This window comes from Ceratotherium simum, chromosome X, assembly GCF_057802395.1.
Source record: "Ceratotherium simum simum isolate JZ-2026a chromosome X, ASM5780239v1, whole genome shotgun sequence".
NCBI lineage: Eukaryota > Metazoa > Chordata > Mammalia > Perissodactyla > Rhinocerotidae > Ceratotherium > Ceratotherium simum.
In genome coordinates, this window is record NC_141940.1 from 113,470,347 (window position 1) to 113,487,851 (window position 17,505).

The window sequence follows — 17,505 nt, forward strand, 5'->3', positions numbered from 1 at the left end:
GAGGGGGCCATGACAGAACTAAGGTGATCCATACCCAGAAGGCATTTAGAGGCTCACTGGGAGGACGAGACACATGCACAGCCACCACAGCATGCAATTGCCTCAGTGCCAGGACCCAGGGAGGCCTGGGGGTGGAGGAGCCAGGAAGGTCATAGAGGAAGCCGAGGCCCAGCCGGGGCCAGAAGGCAGGCAGGGTACATGGGATGACTTAAGCGTCTGGGAGTTTAAAGCAAGGGTAAATCAGGAAAGACCAGCTCAACAGGATATTGAGAAGACTCAAAAATTATGCAGTTATGCCCTGCTTATGCCTGAGTCCCCGATCCCTAATCCTCAGCCTTACTCATAGCAGGAGCCAATTAAGGTGTGTCCTCAACTAGTCAGAGGAGGGAGATTGAAGCAAAACCAGGATGCACTTCTCTCTCCGGTTTGCAACCACAGGCAGCAGCTGTTTATTTCGTAGTGACCATCTTCTTGAAGCAGATTCCTTTGTCCTTTTCAAGCTTCACCTTGGTAAAGCCCACACACAGAAGGGAGAAAACGAGACTTGCTGTTTAGGAAGAAAGACACAAGGTTGTGTTCTGGAAGTTAGTGGGGTTCTGAGTCCCCCAAAGCACACAGGGTTTAAGTTCAGTGTCAAGATGGACCCTTGACAAGATTCTTCCTTAGCAGCCTTCCTGTCCTCCCTCCCTCTCCTCCAGGCAGGCCCTATGTGCTGCTTCCCTCCAGCTCTACCTACTTCAATTTTCTGTCCCCATCAGAAGAGCTATGAGCTTTCACCTCCAAGTGCTAAAATGGGATCAGCCTTGGGGAGCCTAGGTCAGTGTTCGAAGCCTTTTTTTCCCTTGTTTAATACCTGTTATTAAAAAAATAATTGAGTATTGTGGAGAGAACACTGGCCTGGAAGTCAGTTCTAGTCTCAGCTTTGGCCCCAACTTCCTGGGTGACCTCAGGCCAATAGCTTTCTCTCTCTGAGCCTCATTTTTTGTTTTCTATTGAATTTGTGGGGCTTGGATGCAAGGGCCATACTAGCCCTGACATTATGGGGTCTGAATACGTCAGCTCTCTCTAAGAATAAAATTAACTCCTTTTGAAAAAAATTAATAAAAAGAAATTTACCTAAAAAAAATGGACTATCTCTGTATATATTTATTTATTTATAGATTATATGCATAGATATTACTGTCATAGTTGATTGAGAAAACCCAAAAGAAGCTTCTAAATATTTATCATTAGGTTTAGTGAACTTTTGGAAAACATAAGATTGAGTATCGTATGACTTTAGACATTGGTGAAAAATGAAGACATTTGTCCTCAAGGTTCAGGTACATGGTTTTAAATATCTTGCTAATCTCAAAGTTCCATATTATAATTAGGTAACTTACACCTATACCAAGGGTGGAAGAAAATCCATATTACAAATGGTCTTGATAATTTAGAGTTTTTTGGTCATCTCCCTGTAAGATCTGATTGGCTTGTCCTTGTGTTCATCTCCCAACATGGCTGGCAAGAGCTCCCACCAGGAGCTGACATGGCAGCTCCGCCATTTTCTTGTTTACTTGGTTGTGTGTTGAGTCTTGTCTGCAACTCCTACTTTCTTTACACAAATCTTTTCAAACCTCTCATCCATTTAGTGAAGGTGATTTTAGTTAAAAGGGGTAATAGCCATAAAGAGACTTTACCAAGAAGCCTCACAGAACTGCAGGGCACCCCGTGGAGCTGAAAGCTAGTGCTGGCTCTGGCAGCCATGCTTGTGGAGGAGCACGCTGTCCCTCAGGTTGCTCCCTGCCCTTGGAGCACCCCTGACTGCCTGACCTAGAGGCGGGATGCAGGAGCCAGTGGCATTCTGCAAATGGACTATTAGAGAAGTTGCATTTTTCTCTTTTTAAATTAAAATAAAATAAATAGATGGTCTAGTGTTTTCTCATCATGTCAACTAATTCCTGAAGTGAGTGCATCCACTTTGGAGAGCACTAGCTCAGAAAATAAGCTTAACCGCTTTGCTGAGCTTCAGGTTCCTAAACTGGGAAGATGGGATTCATCATATTGAGAGGATTAAATGAGATAATGCAAGAAAAGTGTCTGGCACATAATCAGCGGTTACCGTCATCTCAGTTCCAGTAGCAAAGCTTCAGTAGATCCATGTCTAGGTCATTTGAAGAAAGCTGTTTTTTAATTGACCTGGTTCCAGTGGTTATGATGGCTCATTTTAACTGCTGGGGAGCAGAGCATGATACAGGAAAATTGGAATGTTTCTGCCTTCGTACTTGTCAGGAGCCAGGAGAAATCTGGAAGGGTTGCCTTGTTTATGCTCCTCCTTTCTGTTGATAAGTGATGAGAATGGTTCACAACTCAACTTCATCCTGGGCAGATTTATGACAGCAGAGTCAGCCAGCTAATTCTGGAATGAAAAAATGATCTAGGAAGGGAAATTCCATTTGGAGTTGCTTGTGAATTGTCTGGGCTAGCTGACATGAGTGGCTGGGATGAGCACGCCAGTCTGCATGGATAGGGTCTTCTGATCTGAAAGCACTTTGGGAATTTATCCCTAATGGATGTGCAAAGCCCATTTGACAGGGAGCCTGCCCACCTACCAATCTTTTTCCTGGAAAACCTACCCTAATTTACCGAATTTTTTTTTATACCGTCTTTACTGAAAACATCCATCTTCCTTTTCCTTGAATACAAAGATGTTTCCTTATTAATTTTTTTTTTTGTGAGGGAGATCAGCCCTGAGCTAACATCCATGCTAATCCTCCTCTTTTTTTTTTTTTTTGCTGAGGAAGACCGGCTCTGAGCTAACATCTATTGCCAATCCTCCTCCTTTTTTTTTCCCCCCCGAAGCCTCAGTAGATAGTTGTATGTCATAGTTGCACATCCTTCTAGTTGCTATATGTGGGACGTGGCCTCAGCATGGCCGGAGAAGCGGTGCGTCAGTGCGCGCCCGGGATCCGAACCTGGGCAGCCAGTAGCGGACTGCGCGCACTTAATCGCTAAGCCACCGGGCCGGCCCTCCTTATTAATTTTTAGTAGCTTTAATCACATATATATATTTTTGTGTGTGTGTGAGGAAGATCAGCCCTGAGCTAACATCCATGCCAATCCTCCTCTTTTTGCCGAGGAAGACTGGCCCTGAGCTAACATCCGTGCCCATCTTCCTCCACTTTATGTGGGACGCCGCCACAGCATGGCCCGACAAGCGGTGCGTCGGTGCGTGCCGGGGATCCGAACCCGGGCCGCCAGCAGCGGAGCGAGAGCACTTAACCGCTATGCCACGGGGCCGGCCCCCCTAATTTACCGAATTTTAAAAAGTCGTTTGTGCTTTTTTGTTTCCTATTGAAGAAATCTTTGCCAAACCCAAGATCACTAAGATTTTCTTCTGTGCGTTCTTATAAAAGTTGTATAGTTTTAGCCCTTAGATTTAGGTCTGTGATCCATTTTGAGTTCATTTTTGTATAGGTGCTCCTTGTAGAGCTCATTTAACTTTTCCTCTTCCACTATTTTACCATAATTTCTAAGTTGCCAATTCACCACTGGGGTTTCACCTAATTTTCGCTCCCCTTGCGTTCATTCATTTGCCGTTCATTCATTCATTCATTCATATTAAGCTGTAAATAAAAAAGGAAAAGGACAGGAGATTGATTGATTGAGGTGGGTGTGGGGCGACACCCAAAGTCTAGATGAATTGTGTAGTCCTTCTATGGATAAGTTAACCAATCTCTGGGGCCGGCCCCGTGGCTTAGCGGTTGAGTGCGCGCGCTCCGCTGCTGGCGGCCCGGGTTCGGATCCCGGGCACACACCGACTCACCACTTCTCCGGCCATGCTGAGGCTGCGTCCCACATACAGCAACTAGAAGGATGTGCAGCTATGACATACAACTATCTACTGGGGCTTTGGGGGGGGGGAATAAATAAATAATAATAATAAATAATGTTAACCAATCTCTGGATTGGCCAGCTCTGCTAATTTGCATCGGCACTTTGTCCACAAGAAGACCTGTCTACTTCATCCGTTGCCTCTACCTATTACCAAGTATAGAAAATCACCATAGATTGGGAGAACAATTTAAAATGGTATTGCTGCCTAAGAAGCCATCTGTTGAGAGGGCACTTGTGCCTGCAGATGTAAGCAGTCTGAGACCTTGGTTTGGTCAGCAGGGCCCCTGTATCAGCTGTCTTTACGCGCATTGTCACTGAGTGATGGGCATTATCTCTGTAGGGTGGGAATTAATTATTGTGCACATTTTGCTCAACTGAGGCCCAGAGATGTTAGCATCACACAGTTAGTCTTGGTGAGGGAGGGGGCACCGGAGAGCCAAATTCGCACCTGTTACCTGCCGTCTCTGCACTTGGGGAAATGATGCTGGACTCCCTCTGGGGGTTGGGGCAGACGTTGTTGGTCTTCTGTCATGGTGCGGTTCCCCTCTGAAGCCCCTGCTGGCCCTGAGACCTGTAGGCTGCTCTGCCTGTGCCTGACCACGGACTAGCACTTTGTGGTTTCTGTGAGACAGGCCTCAGGTTAACCAAAATTGGGTTGCTGTGTGTGGCCCTGTTATTTTAAGTATTGGTAGAGGGGAAGTCCCTTTAATATGACTTTGCTGACCTTCCAGGGATGCTGGGCCTCAGACTTCTCCAATATCCAATCTGAGGTGCTCTTTTTTTGTCCCTGTTCCTTCCAGTGGAGGCCATAGTGGAGTTTGACTACCAGGCCCAGCACGACGATGAGCTGACGATCAGCGTGGGTGAAATCATCACCAACATCAGGAAGGAGGATGGAGGCTGGTGGGAGGGACAGATCAACGGCAGGAGAGGTTTGTTCCCTGACAACTTTGTAAGAGTGAGTACAAAGCGAAACCCTTTTCCTGTCTCCTGGGTGGGTTCTACTGACCAAAGCTGTGGGGACACTTGAGGAGAATTTCATGGGACTCTCTTACGGGGAGGAGTTGACAGCTTCACCTCCTGGGTGCTATCAAGAAAAACATGTATGGCTTTGCCTTTGATGTCTGGGGATATCTGTTTTGAAATCACTTTCTTAAGGCCCAGAATGTTCTCTTTCCAAACTCTGTATCACTTAGAAAATGCTGGAAAAATATAAAGCTTGTTAAATCGTTTTATTTATATACTGGTTTATTTGCTTTGATAGTTTAAAAGAATTTTCCCCTTTTCCATTCCATTCAAAATGGAGGTGAAGGGCCGGCCCCGTGGCTTAGCGGTTAAGTGCGCGCGCTCCACTGCTGGCAGCCCGGGTTCGGATCCCGGGAGTGCACCGCTTCTCGGGCCATGCTGAGGCCGCATCCCACATACAGCAACTAGAAGGATGTGCAGCTATGACATACAACTATCTACTGGGGCTTTGGGGGGAAAATAAATAAAATCTTAAAAAAAAAACACAAAAAAAACAAAAAAAACAAAATGGAGGTGAAACTCAATTTTGACCAACTCAAGGAGCAATCAAACTAAATGCAGAATTCCAATTGTGCTGTGTTTTCTACCTTTGTATTCATATTGCTTTTTTGATAGGAGCAGTATTATTTTCCTTTCCCCCGTTATGGCCATGAAGCATTGAATAAAATCTATTTTTTCAGTAAAGTTTTAAAAATTATGCCCTTTAAGAAGTCATCTAGGGGTTAATTACAAAAATATAGCTCATTCATCTTAAGAAATGACATACTGCACAGATGTAAATAATAGTTGGAATTGGGTAAAAAGGGATCCCTGGAGGCTGTTCCCCATGGGAAATACCAAGGAGGTGCCATAAACTTCCGATCCAACGCTGGAGAAGACGGAATCGTTCTCAGGAGGAAGGGCTGTGTGCAGAAATCCCCAGGGCCCCTGTTGTAGTTTCAGTGGTACCAGACCATGCCTGAGACGTGCGGCTGCGGAGGCAGGTGGTGTGTGAAATGCGGGGCCCAGAGAAGCAGGTGCCCCTCTCAAAGAGCCTCGAGGGCTACACGGGAGGGTTTTATGAAAAGTGATTATTGATGTAAAGCAGTGATGGGCCCTCTACCTGTATGCTGCCCCCAGTCTAGAACACATAGAAACCCAGTTTCATCTTTCTTCATGATCTTGCCTCAGAGCAATCCTGCTAACATTGCTTTTGTTCTTTTCTTTTTGGTGTGCAGAAAGCTGGGGAGAGTTTTGTTGGTGACATGCTGATAAACTTGGCTTTCTGTAAATAGTTGTGGGAGTAGGGACTTCTTTTTCTTGGACTACAGTTGAACTTAGCAGCTTTCTCCCATTTTAAGAGTAGGAAAGCATTATATCTGGGCCATCACGGATTGACTCTGTTGATGGTTAAATGGAGGTGAATTCTTTTGCCCTTCTAAACAAAAACTCCTATTTTGGGACAAGGACCGTCCTTGAAATTGAGTCAAATTCTGGGTTGGAAGGAGGGTTTTTCCGGATAAAAGAGGAAAAGGTTGGAGTGAAGACAAAGGAGGAAAAAATGAGTGAGGAGGGCCATGGGAAAGAGAAAAGAGGATCTGGGAAAGAGAGAGGAGGACTCGGGGAAGGAGGGAGGATGACCCTGGGAAGGAGAAGGGACTACAGTGTTGGCTGCAGTTTTGAGGGTAGGTGCTATTTTGAAAGCCTTTAATGTGTCCTGTTGGCTTAGTGCTCTCTCATTCTGAGCCACAAATCCACAGATGCAGAGAACTTCTGAGTTGCACTTTGCTCAGGTCTTGAGGCCCCCGTAAGCATTTGTGGAGGGCGGTGGGCACCAGGGCAGGGAAGCGCAGTGCAGGAAGAGCCCAGGCAGGCTGACTCCAGCTCTGGGGAAAAGAGGAGCTCCTCACTGTGAAATGGAGGGTGATGTGGTCCCAGCCCCTGCCGGAGCCTCTCTCCACCCTTCTCCACCTGCTCGGCCTCAGGCTGGGCCAGTGTGGGCCACTGCAGGGGGCTCCTGCCCCGTAGCTCCCATGGGCTTTGATTCAAGGGGAGCGCTGGTGGGAGATGGCAGGGAGGGAGGGAGGCTAGCCAGGTCAGGGGTTATCCTGCTGGCTCCTTGCCCCGTGGTTGCCTTGGGCTGGCTTGAGTCCCTTGGCCAGGCCAAACGGTGGCTGTTCCCATCAAGGCCCCTTCCTCCACATTCCTTTCCCCTCATCCCTGCAGTCCTGAGGCCCCCTTGTTTCTAGCCCCGGGCTTCTGCCTCGGAGTCTCTCTGTACCTCACCCACTTTGTAAAAGTCTCTTTATTAATCCCGCTTCAGATTACCTGATTCCAGTGTGCCATCTGTTTCCCTTTTCAAGCCCAACTACCTCGTCGGGCCACTCTGAGGATTAAAGGAGACAGTGCGTGGAAATCACCTAGCACATCGCCGGCCACCTACTGAGTGTGTCGCTGTCTGTGTTCCCCGTCAAGAAAGGGACCCTCTCCCCTGGCCCGAGTGCCCCTGCTCTTGCCCAATTACTTGTCATCTCACCTCCTTTGAGCACTTCCAGTGAGGGGAAGTCATGTTCTTGGGAGGTGCTTGTTCCACCCAGGCCAGAGAGGATGTGGCAGGAATGGCCGGGGCTGTACTACTTGTGGCTGTCACATTTGGCAGGAAAAGAAACTTCTATTCTTTCAGATGCCGAGTCTATTTTCAAGTCTTCACACACTGGGAATGTTTTAGGCCTATTATTGAAAATCCAGTAGGTGGATGCAGTCGAGTTTACCAATAACACAAACAGCCGTAGAGAGTTCTAGAAGCTGAAAATACATCTTTAAGTAACAATAATCATACTGGCGTAAGTTTGCAGTTTTAAAAGTGGGTTTACATATGCCTTATTTAGCTTAAGAATAATTGTCCCCAGATTGAATTGGGTAATTTTGTGGCATTCCATGGTTTATTTGTGTGCCTTTATGCCAGTGTTATCACTGTCAGAGAGCTTCCCTTAAGCATTTTCTTGATTCATTTATCAGATCCTTAATCAGTGTCCCAATTGAGCATGGTCCCCCAAGGTGTTGGGATTCAGTATCCATGCTCAACTCTGTATTGTCTCAGTTTCTCAAAAGAACAATGCCAGCCATTCTGGCCACTCCATTGTTAAGAAGATGCCTGGGCTGTGCCAGCTCTTGGGCTGAGATTTGTTGGCACACATAAATGTACCTCACCAGGCCTCATGACCTTTGGGTTGGTTCTTCTTTTTCTTTTATTTAGTTAGTTCTTATTTAATTTATTTACTGTACATATGGAAGAAGAATCTTTTTAAATCCCTCTTCCCTTTCTTCTCCCTATCTCTCTCCCCACCCACTTTTTTAGAATACATTTTTCTTTATCCCTCCTCTTTTTAAAAAAATTTATTCATTTTTCAGCTGAAATTTACACGGAGTAAAATGCTGAAGTCATAATTGTACAGCTTGATGATTTTTTTTTACATAAGTGTGTACCTCTGTAACCATCATCCAGATCAATCCTATTTCTATCCCTCCAGAAAGTTCCATCATGCCTTTTCCCAGTCTTTCCCTTTCCTATAGGTAATCTATCATCATAGATTAATTTTGCTTGGACTTGAATTTCATATAAATGGAGTCATACAGTATGTGCTGTTTTATATATGGCTTCTTTTGCGAAACAAAATGTCGTTGCTTGTATCAGTACTTTGTTCTTGCTGTGTAGTATCCCATTTTATGAATATGCCATAATTTGTTTATCCATTCTCCTATTGATGGACATTTGGGTTGTTTCCACTTTGGGTATTCTATGAGTAAAGGCTCTGAACTTTCTTGTATAAGTCTTCTTATGGATGCAGGCACTCATTTCTCTTGTAGATATACACGTAGGAATGGAATTGCTGCTTTCACTCACTTTCAACATATATATTTTTCTCTGTTTAAAGCTGTGGCCTCTATGGATGGGGGGGGAGGTGTTGCACCTGTGCTGAGCCTCATTCGTGCTACACCAAGTGACTGAGCTGATCAGCCTGTGCCTAGTTGACTTTGCGTAGCTGCCCTATGAGTATGAGGGCTGAGGAGTCCTGAAGCACAGAACTCAACTTCCCGGGGACCAATTGATTGTGGGGCCCATCAGCTATCAAAGACTCATTCTTAAATTGTGAAAAACAAAGAAAGAGCATGTGTCAAAGTTTTATTGAACTCATTTAATGAGGGAACTAGCAAAGTAACAAAACTGACTCAGTGAGGATATGAGAAACTGAGTAAAAAGTCAGTGGAAAGACGAATGTTCAAAGAAGATTGCTAAGTTAGATTCAAAATGGGTTCACGTCTTAGAGGACAATAAAATCTTTACCTCTGGGGTTATCATCTCTACCAGAAAAAAAGAAAGTAGCATAGCTTATCATTTTTCCACATGTTATCCTGACTTTTATAGGGTTGTAAAATGTCCTAATAAAATCTTAGGGGCCGGCCCGGTGGCGTAGTGGTTAAGTTCGTGCACTCTACTTTGGCAGCCTGGCGTTCGCAGGTTCGGATCCCGGGCGCAGACATATGCACTGCTAATCAAGCCACGCTGTGGCAGGTGTCCCACATATAAAGTAGAGGAAGATAGGCATGGATGTTAGCTTGGGGCTAATCTTCCTCACACACACACACACACACACACACACACACACACACACAAAAGTTAATTAATTCAAGTTACATTTCCAGAGAGAATCAGATGACCCTCCTGGGGGGCTTACTAGAAAATGCATCAGAATGACATTTAAAAGGTCACACGATCATCATTTTTTGCTTAATTTCCAAGTTTGGGATATTTTTTTCTGAACAGACCACAATAGACCATAATATGGGGATACTATAATAGGAAGTACTAGGATGAAATCCTCAAAGTCATTTATTTAAAAAAAACATGGCTGCTTTTCTGGGACCTGAAACTGCCACATAAAACAGAAAGACAGCCACCTATTAAGGGTAGGTGTGGGCTCTTTCACAGGGGCTCATTCTCCCCATGTTGGATTTCATTACTGTGTCTTCCTTTCAGAACCTTACCCTCAGATCCAGACAGCAGTGTACTTTATTTTAGTTCAGCAAAGCATTTATAAGTAGCCTTTTTCTGGGTTCTCCTGACATGTATCCACAGGTAGACATTTTTTTAATGGCCAGCCAAAGGAATTTTAAAAAGAAAAACCCTTGAAACTATAGCTTGGGCTGATGTGCATGTGTCTGCCTGCTTTGGGAGAGGGCCTGGTGGGGAAGAGCAGAGGGACCCAGCCCTCGACGTTTTGTCACTTACAGATAGACGTGTAGAAAGCAGGAAGCTGCGGTAGGGGTTAAAAGAATATGCTTGTTGATCTCTAAATTGATCTGACACTGTCTGTGAGGAAGTGAGCTGTTCTCTGCCTGTTGGTGTATGTGTGAGGTACAAGGACATTTTACACACTGCAGGCCCCATTGCTGAAGGCGGAGCTGTGTTATTTGTAGCTTGCACGTCTTCTGCTGAGTGGTAACAATTTTCAGCTTGGTTTCTCGTTGCCTCAGCTTTCATTTGCTAGGTGTCATAGATCTCTCTTTGGCATATCCAGAGCGTTTTTTGTATTTGTTTAAAGCAGTTGGTGGATAGGGTTGTTTTTTAATCAGTGAGGTGAAGGGTCAAGATTTTGCATATTTGCACCGCTCTGAGATGAAGCTCACAGTTGCTTTGCTGTTCTTGATTTAAGAAAGAATCACACATTTACTTCAACAATTGGCATAATGGAGAGATTTCCAAGTTGCCATTCTATATTCAGAGACCCTGAAGTGGATCTCTTTGATCAAATTTCACTTTTTCTCACTTTCAACCCAAGGGCCACTAATTTTTTGAATTGTATGGAATATTGTTTTCAAGCTACTTGTCTCTCCAGGAAGGGAGCAGGGATTTTTCCCAGGGGTGTTTTATAGTGTGCAGAGCCTCTCCTGGCTCATAACACCTAGTCAGGATGTGCTTGGGTGCTTGGGGTTCTGCTCTAATCGCTGAGGGGCCATTTACTGGGGATCTGCTATGTGCTGGGCACCAAAGGCTAGAAGCACAAATGAGACACATTACCTGGAATATTGTATTGTCACAAATGTTACTTCTTCCACGGGATGACGGTTTTCACTCCTGAGACCTGGCCTTTGGTCATTCCATACTCTGGAGAGCATGTGTTAGACATTGTTCTGCAGAGATGTTCCTAATTAAAATGCTACTTGAGAAGGTTTTGAGTGGATTCATCAGGAGACTCTGTTAGAACATGATAAATGAACCTGCAGTTATCTTTTGGCCCTGATTGCTCTGTTACTTTTTGGAATAATAATGGCTACCTTCTATTTCAGGCTTACTGGCTGCCTGGCATTGTGTGTATAACCTGTCTGTGTGCAATGACTAAAATTTGTTGAGTGCTCACTGTACGCCAGGCAGGAAGGAGGCTAGCCTTTCACATGCTTTATCTCATTCAATCCTTATGCCATCCTATGACATAGGTACTGTTTTCTTTATCATGCCCATTTTTCAGAAGAGGTAACTGAGGCAACTTAAGGTTAAAAGATTTACTCATGGTCACACGAGCTAGTGAGGAGCAGAGAGCATTGGAACCCGGGCTGACTGGCTCTAGAATCTGAGCTCGAGCAGGCAGCATTATCTGTGTGTCTGAATTGTCCTGATGGGATTAAGCCTCTCACCATCATTGCCTGTTGCATTATGCCTTCCCCCAGTATCCGATCAGTATTTTGCATATTTGCACCACTCTGAGATAAAGCTCACAGTTACTTTGCTATTCTTATTTAAAAAAGAATCACAAATTTACTTCAACAAGTGACATGAGGGAGAGATTTCCAGGTTGCTATTCTATATTCAGAATCATGGTTGTTAACTTATTTTCTGAATTTTAAAGGATTCTCTTCAGAAATCAGCTATTTCAGCTCAAAAGAGCAACCTTTGCCTGGATTTGTGGGCTTGTGCTGTTTTTCCTACAAATTCCGAAAGCAAGGCAATTCGGAAAAATATTTCATTTTACTAATTTGTAAGGACACTTGTTATTTTGCCGTGTTCAGGATATGCTTTTCTGAAGGAGCTTGGCTGTCTTTTCTATCAGTGGTAAATAATCCAGATATGTGACTATCCCGTTGTTCCCCATCCATGGGGCCCTTGAAAGCAATCAATTCCAGCTCAAATTGTTCTTTAAATTTTAAACATACAGTTTTCTTTTGGAAAATAAAATCCTAAAACTAACAACTGGAACTCGTTAGATGCTGTTGTGAGAAATGTTACTCCAAGAACAGTCCAGAGTAATTAAGGACAGTGTGTTACTAGTAAGAGCCCACACCATTTGGCAGATTCCTCGGGCTTTGTCACTGTTGCAGTGCGGGAAGTGTGTATTGGGGGGAGTGTCTTGTGACTCAGGGAGAGCAGTCCCCTGACCGACTTATCTTGGTGATTATGCATAGTGGAGTCTTATTTTCTTAATGACAGGATTATCGAATTTGAGCTTAGAAAGGGGCTTTGAAATCATGTGTTTCAACTCCCAGCTTTCTAGCAGATCAAAATCTAAACCATCTAGGATGTTGCTGTGATCATTACTGACTATTTAAAGTTGTGAAGTGTGGAGGTCTCACAGGCAACTCCATGCCAGTGGGTCTCCAGCCTGGCCGTTCTCCAGGTGCACTGCATTGTCAGACTTTTGGAGTGGGGGCAGGAGTTAGGATAGAAGCCTTAGAATATTTTTAAAAGTTCAGGTGATTCTGCTCCTTGATAAAGCTTGGGCGCTCCTTTTGTACAATGGTACTGATAGGAAGTGTCACCCTTTTTAATCTAATATCTTTTCTCAAGCACGTGGATTGGTGGCCTGTGACCTGTAATTCTACATTTGAAAATATTATAATGTTATGTCTAGAGTAGCTTTATGAATATATATATAAATGACTATATAAAGAAACATAATCATGCTGGAAATCATAAAAAAATGGTTTACTAGAAATACACAAACATAGCAATATGTAAACAATGCTCAATTCAAGTCCATTAGAATTAATACATTCTAATTGCATAACCTCTGGACTAAATAATGAATTCCGTCCTGTCCTCTACCCAGTGGTAGTGAGGTGGGCAAAATTTCTAGGAATGGTCCCCAAGATTCTACTTCTGAATCCCCAGAACCTGTGAATGTGATGAGCTATCATTCTAATAATTGTGAAACGTTATATGGCACAGTTGACTTTAAAAATGGGAGGTATCCATGTGGACCTAATCTTACCACATGAGCCCTTAAAAGCAGAGAACTTTCTCTGCCTAGTGGCAGATAAGGAAGTCACATTCAAAGCTTGAGGACCACTTGCTGCTTTGAAGATGGAGGGGTCACATGAGAAGGAATATGGCCAACTTTATTGGAGCAAAGAGCAGACCTTGGCTGGCATCCAGCAAGGAAACTGATACCTCAGACCTCCTGCTGCAAGGAATTGGATTCTGCCAACAACCTGAGTGAGCTTGGAGGTGGGTTATTCTTCCAAGCCTCTAGATAAGAGTCCAGCCTGGTTGACATCTTGATATCAGCCTTGTGGGACCCTGAGCAGAGAATCCAGTGAGCCTACCTGGACTTCTGACCTACAGAATTGTGAGATAATAAATGGATGTTGTTTTAAGCCATTAAGTGTGTGGCTTAAAATACGGATAGCAAATGACCTGGGGCAGTACTCTCCTTCCCTACTGGCACAGTTGTCAGTGGATACTGAGTGGGGAAGCTGGAATTTTGTACCCTACTTGGTGGCCCCTGGCAATCTATGGCAGTTCTCCCTTCATCTGCTGGCAGCTTGTTAGTGGAGACCAAATGGGGAGTTTGGACTTCCACCTCCCTGCCCTTGGCTCAGCAGTAGTAAGTGGCCCCCCTCACCCTCCCCACTAGAGAGTGGAGAAGATCTTGGGGAGGAGGGAGCTGGAGAAAGGGATTCATTAAACCTGTATAGGAAGTCCTGGGCAAACTCCTGACTGACCCATACATGAATCTGACTAGAATTAACATGCCAGAAAGTTTGAGGGTAGAAACTACAGTGTGGAATACACCCAGTTTGTCAGAGTGACCTCTAACACAAATGAAGAAGACCAGAATAGCCCTGCAATGGCTCTGGAAACTAAACTATCATTGGAATCACAGCCCACGAAAGTAGCCAAGGACCTGCATACTTAATCTAAATAGGATGACTGCCTGCTAAAGTTAAATAGCCCAAATGCCCAGGATACAATAAAAAATCACTTGTCATACCAAGAACCAGGAAAATCACAATTTAAATGAAAAGGCAATCAACAGATACCAACACTGGGAAGACTCAGATGTTGTAATTATCTGACAAAGATTTTAAAGCAGCCATCATAAAAATGCTTTAATGAGCAATTACAAACACTCTTGAAACAAATGACAAATTAAAAATCTCAGCAAATAAATAGAAGATATTAATGGAAATGATAGAACTGAAAAATAAAATCATTAAAAATTTCACTGGATGAACTTAAGAATAGATTAGAGACGACAGAGGAAAGAATCAGTGAAGTTGAAGACAGATCATTAAAATTTACCCAATCTGAATGACACATAGAAAATAGTCTGGAAAAGAAAATAAACAGAGACTCAGAGACCTATGGTACAATAACATAAGGTCTAACATTTGTGTCATTGGAGTCCCAGAAGGAGAAGAGAAGGGTATGGGAATAAAACGTATTCAAAGAACTAATGGCTGAAAACTCCCAAAACTGGGCAAAAAGGATAAACCTTCAGAATCAAGAACCTGAGCAAAACTCAAAGAGGATAAACCCAAAGATATCTATGCCAAGACACATCATAATCAAACTTCTAAAAACTAAAGACAAAGAAAAAACAGAGAGAGAGAGAAACCACACATTACCTATAGGGGAAGACTGATTTGAATGACAATGGATTTCTCATATGAAATCATAGAGTCCAGAAGGTAGTGCACAGCATTTTCAAGTGCTGAAAGAAAAGAACAGTCAACTCTGAATTCTACATCTGGTGAAAATATCCTTCAGGAATGAAGAGAAAATAAAAACATTCTCAGATGAAGGAAAACTAAGACAATTTGTCAATAGCAGATCTACCCTTAAATAATGGTTAAAGAAAATTCCCAAAACACAAGAGGAAATGATAACAGAAGGAGGCTTGGAACTTCAGGAAGGAAACAAAAACCGTGGATGGGTAAAAATAGGGGTATGTATAATAGGCTGTCCTTATCCTCATTAGCTTTTAAAATTATGTTTTATGGTTGAAACATAAGTTATAATATCTGATGTGGTGTTCAATATATGTAGAAATAATATATGAGAAAATTTTATTTAAAAAGTGGGGAGAATATAAAGGGACCTCAATAGAAGTAAGGTTTCTACACTTCATTTGAAATGGGAAAACGTTGATACCACTAATCTGTGATAAGTTACGTATGTGTATTGTAGTAACTAAAAACCACTAAAAAACTAAAACAAACTATACAATGAGATATACTCAAAAAGACTATAGATCAATCAAAATGGAATTCTAAGAAATGTACAAGTAACTCACAGGAAGGCAAGAAAAAGGAAAGAATGATAGGAAGAAAGGAATGATAAACAGGGAATAAAGAGAACACAAATAATACAATGGCATACTTAAGCCCTAACATATCAATATTACTTTAAGTGTAGATGGTCTAAATATACCAATTGAAAGACAGAGATAACAGAATGAATAAAAAATGTGACTCAGCTATATGCTGTCTATAAGAAATTCACTTCAAATGTATTGATATAGGGGCATTAAAAGTAAAAGGGTGGAGAAAGATATACCATGCAAACATTAATTTAAAAAAAAGCAGGAATGGCTATATATAATATCCGATAAAGTAGATTAAAGAGCGAAGAAAATTACCTGAGACAAAGAAGGACATTATGTATGATAAAATTGTCATTCCACCAAGAAAACATAGCAATCCTAAATATGTATGCACCAAACAACAGAGCTGCAAAATACACAAAGCAAAAACTTGTAGAACTGAAAGATAAACACATCCATAGTTAAGTTGGGAACTTCAGCATCTCTCTCTCAGCATTTGAGAGAACTACTAAACAGGATATCAGCAAGGATATGGAAGAACATCATTAACCAAGCAGTTCTAACTGGTGTTTATAGAACACTCCATTCAGAAACATCATAAAACACATCCTCTTCGAGTACCCATGAAACATTCACCAAGTTAGACCATACCCTGGGTCGTAAAACTAACCTCAGTATATTTAAAGGAATGGAAATAATACGGTGTATGTACTCTGACCACAATGTAATCAAAGTAGAAGTCAATAACAGAAAGATAACAGGAAAATCTCCAAGCACTTGGAAATCAAAGAACACATTTCTGAATAATCCATAGGTCAAAGAGGAAGTCTCAAAGGAAATTAAAAAAAATATATCAAACTGAATGAAAATTAAAATACAGCATATTAAAATTTGTGGGACAGAGCTAAAGCAGTGCTGAGAAGAAAATTTATAGCACTAAATGTTTACATTGAAATGGAGGAAAAGTCTTACATCAGTAATCTAAGCTCCCACCTCAAGAAACTAGAAAAAGAAGAAGAAGAAGAAGAAGAAGAAGAAGAAAAAAACAAACCAAAGCAAGCAGAAGAAAGGAAATAATGAAGATAAGAGCAGGAATCATTGAAATTGAAAACAGAAAAACAACAGAGAAAATCAATGAAAAAGTTGGTTCTTTAAAAAGATCAATAAAATGGACAAACCTTTAAGAAGACTGACAAAGATAAAAAAGAAGACACAAACTGCAATATTAGGGATAAGACAGGGGCTATCACTACAGATCCTGCACCTACTAAAAGGATAATAAGAGAATACTACAAACAATTCTATGCACACACATTTGATAATTTAGATGAAATGGACCAATTTCTTGAAAACTGCAAACTACCAAAACTCACCCAAGATGAAATAGATAGAAAATCTCAATAGTCCTTTAACTATTAAAGAAATTGAATTCATAATTAAAAAGCTTCCAAAAAAGAAATCTTCAATCCTAGAGGATTTCACTGGAGATTTCCACCAAACATTTAAAGAAGAATTAGCACCAATTCTACATAATCTCTTCCAGAAAATAGAAGAGGAAGGAATGCCTCCTAATTCTTTTTATGAGGCCAGTATTACCTTGATACCCAAACCAGACAGACAGGACAAGAAAAAAACAAAACAAAACTACAGACCAATATCCCTCAAGAGCATAGACACAAAAATCCTCAACAAAACAAATCCAGCAACATAGAATTATGTACCATGACCAAGTAGGGTTTATTCTAGGTATCGAAGGCTGCTTCAATGTTTGAAAATCAATTAATGTAATCCACCATATCAAAGGCTATGGGAGAAAAAAATAATCACATAATCATATCAATTGATGCAGAAGAACCCTTGACAAAATTCAACACTCATTCATGATAAAAACTCGCAGCAAAGTAGGAATAGAGGGGAATTTCCCCAGCTTGATAAAGAGCATCTACAAAAAACCTACAGTTAACATCACACTAAATGGTGAAAGACTGAATGCTTTCCCCTAAGAATGGGAACAAGGCAAGGA

At 42.2% G+C, this 17,505-nt stretch overlaps 1 protein-coding gene across 2 annotated transcripts in view; it reads left to right on the forward strand.

The window, feature by feature from the left end:
* The window catches only part of SH3KBP1 (SH3 domain containing kinase binding protein 1), a 326,276-nt gene that overhangs the window by 42,888 nt on the left and 265,883 nt on the right, over positions 1-17,505 (forward strand). Inside the window, exon 2 of one of the 2 annotated variants that reach the window (XM_087427608.1) lies at positions 4,677-4,808. In XM_087427608.1, the coding sequence (XP_087283734.1) occupies positions 4,770-4,808 (39 nt within the window). In that variant the 5' untranslated portion in view covers positions 4,677-4,769. Of the gene's footprint in view, positions 1-4,676; positions 4,835-17,505 lie in introns of both variants that reach the window. The other variant, XM_087427607.1, reaches the window with a different exon arrangement.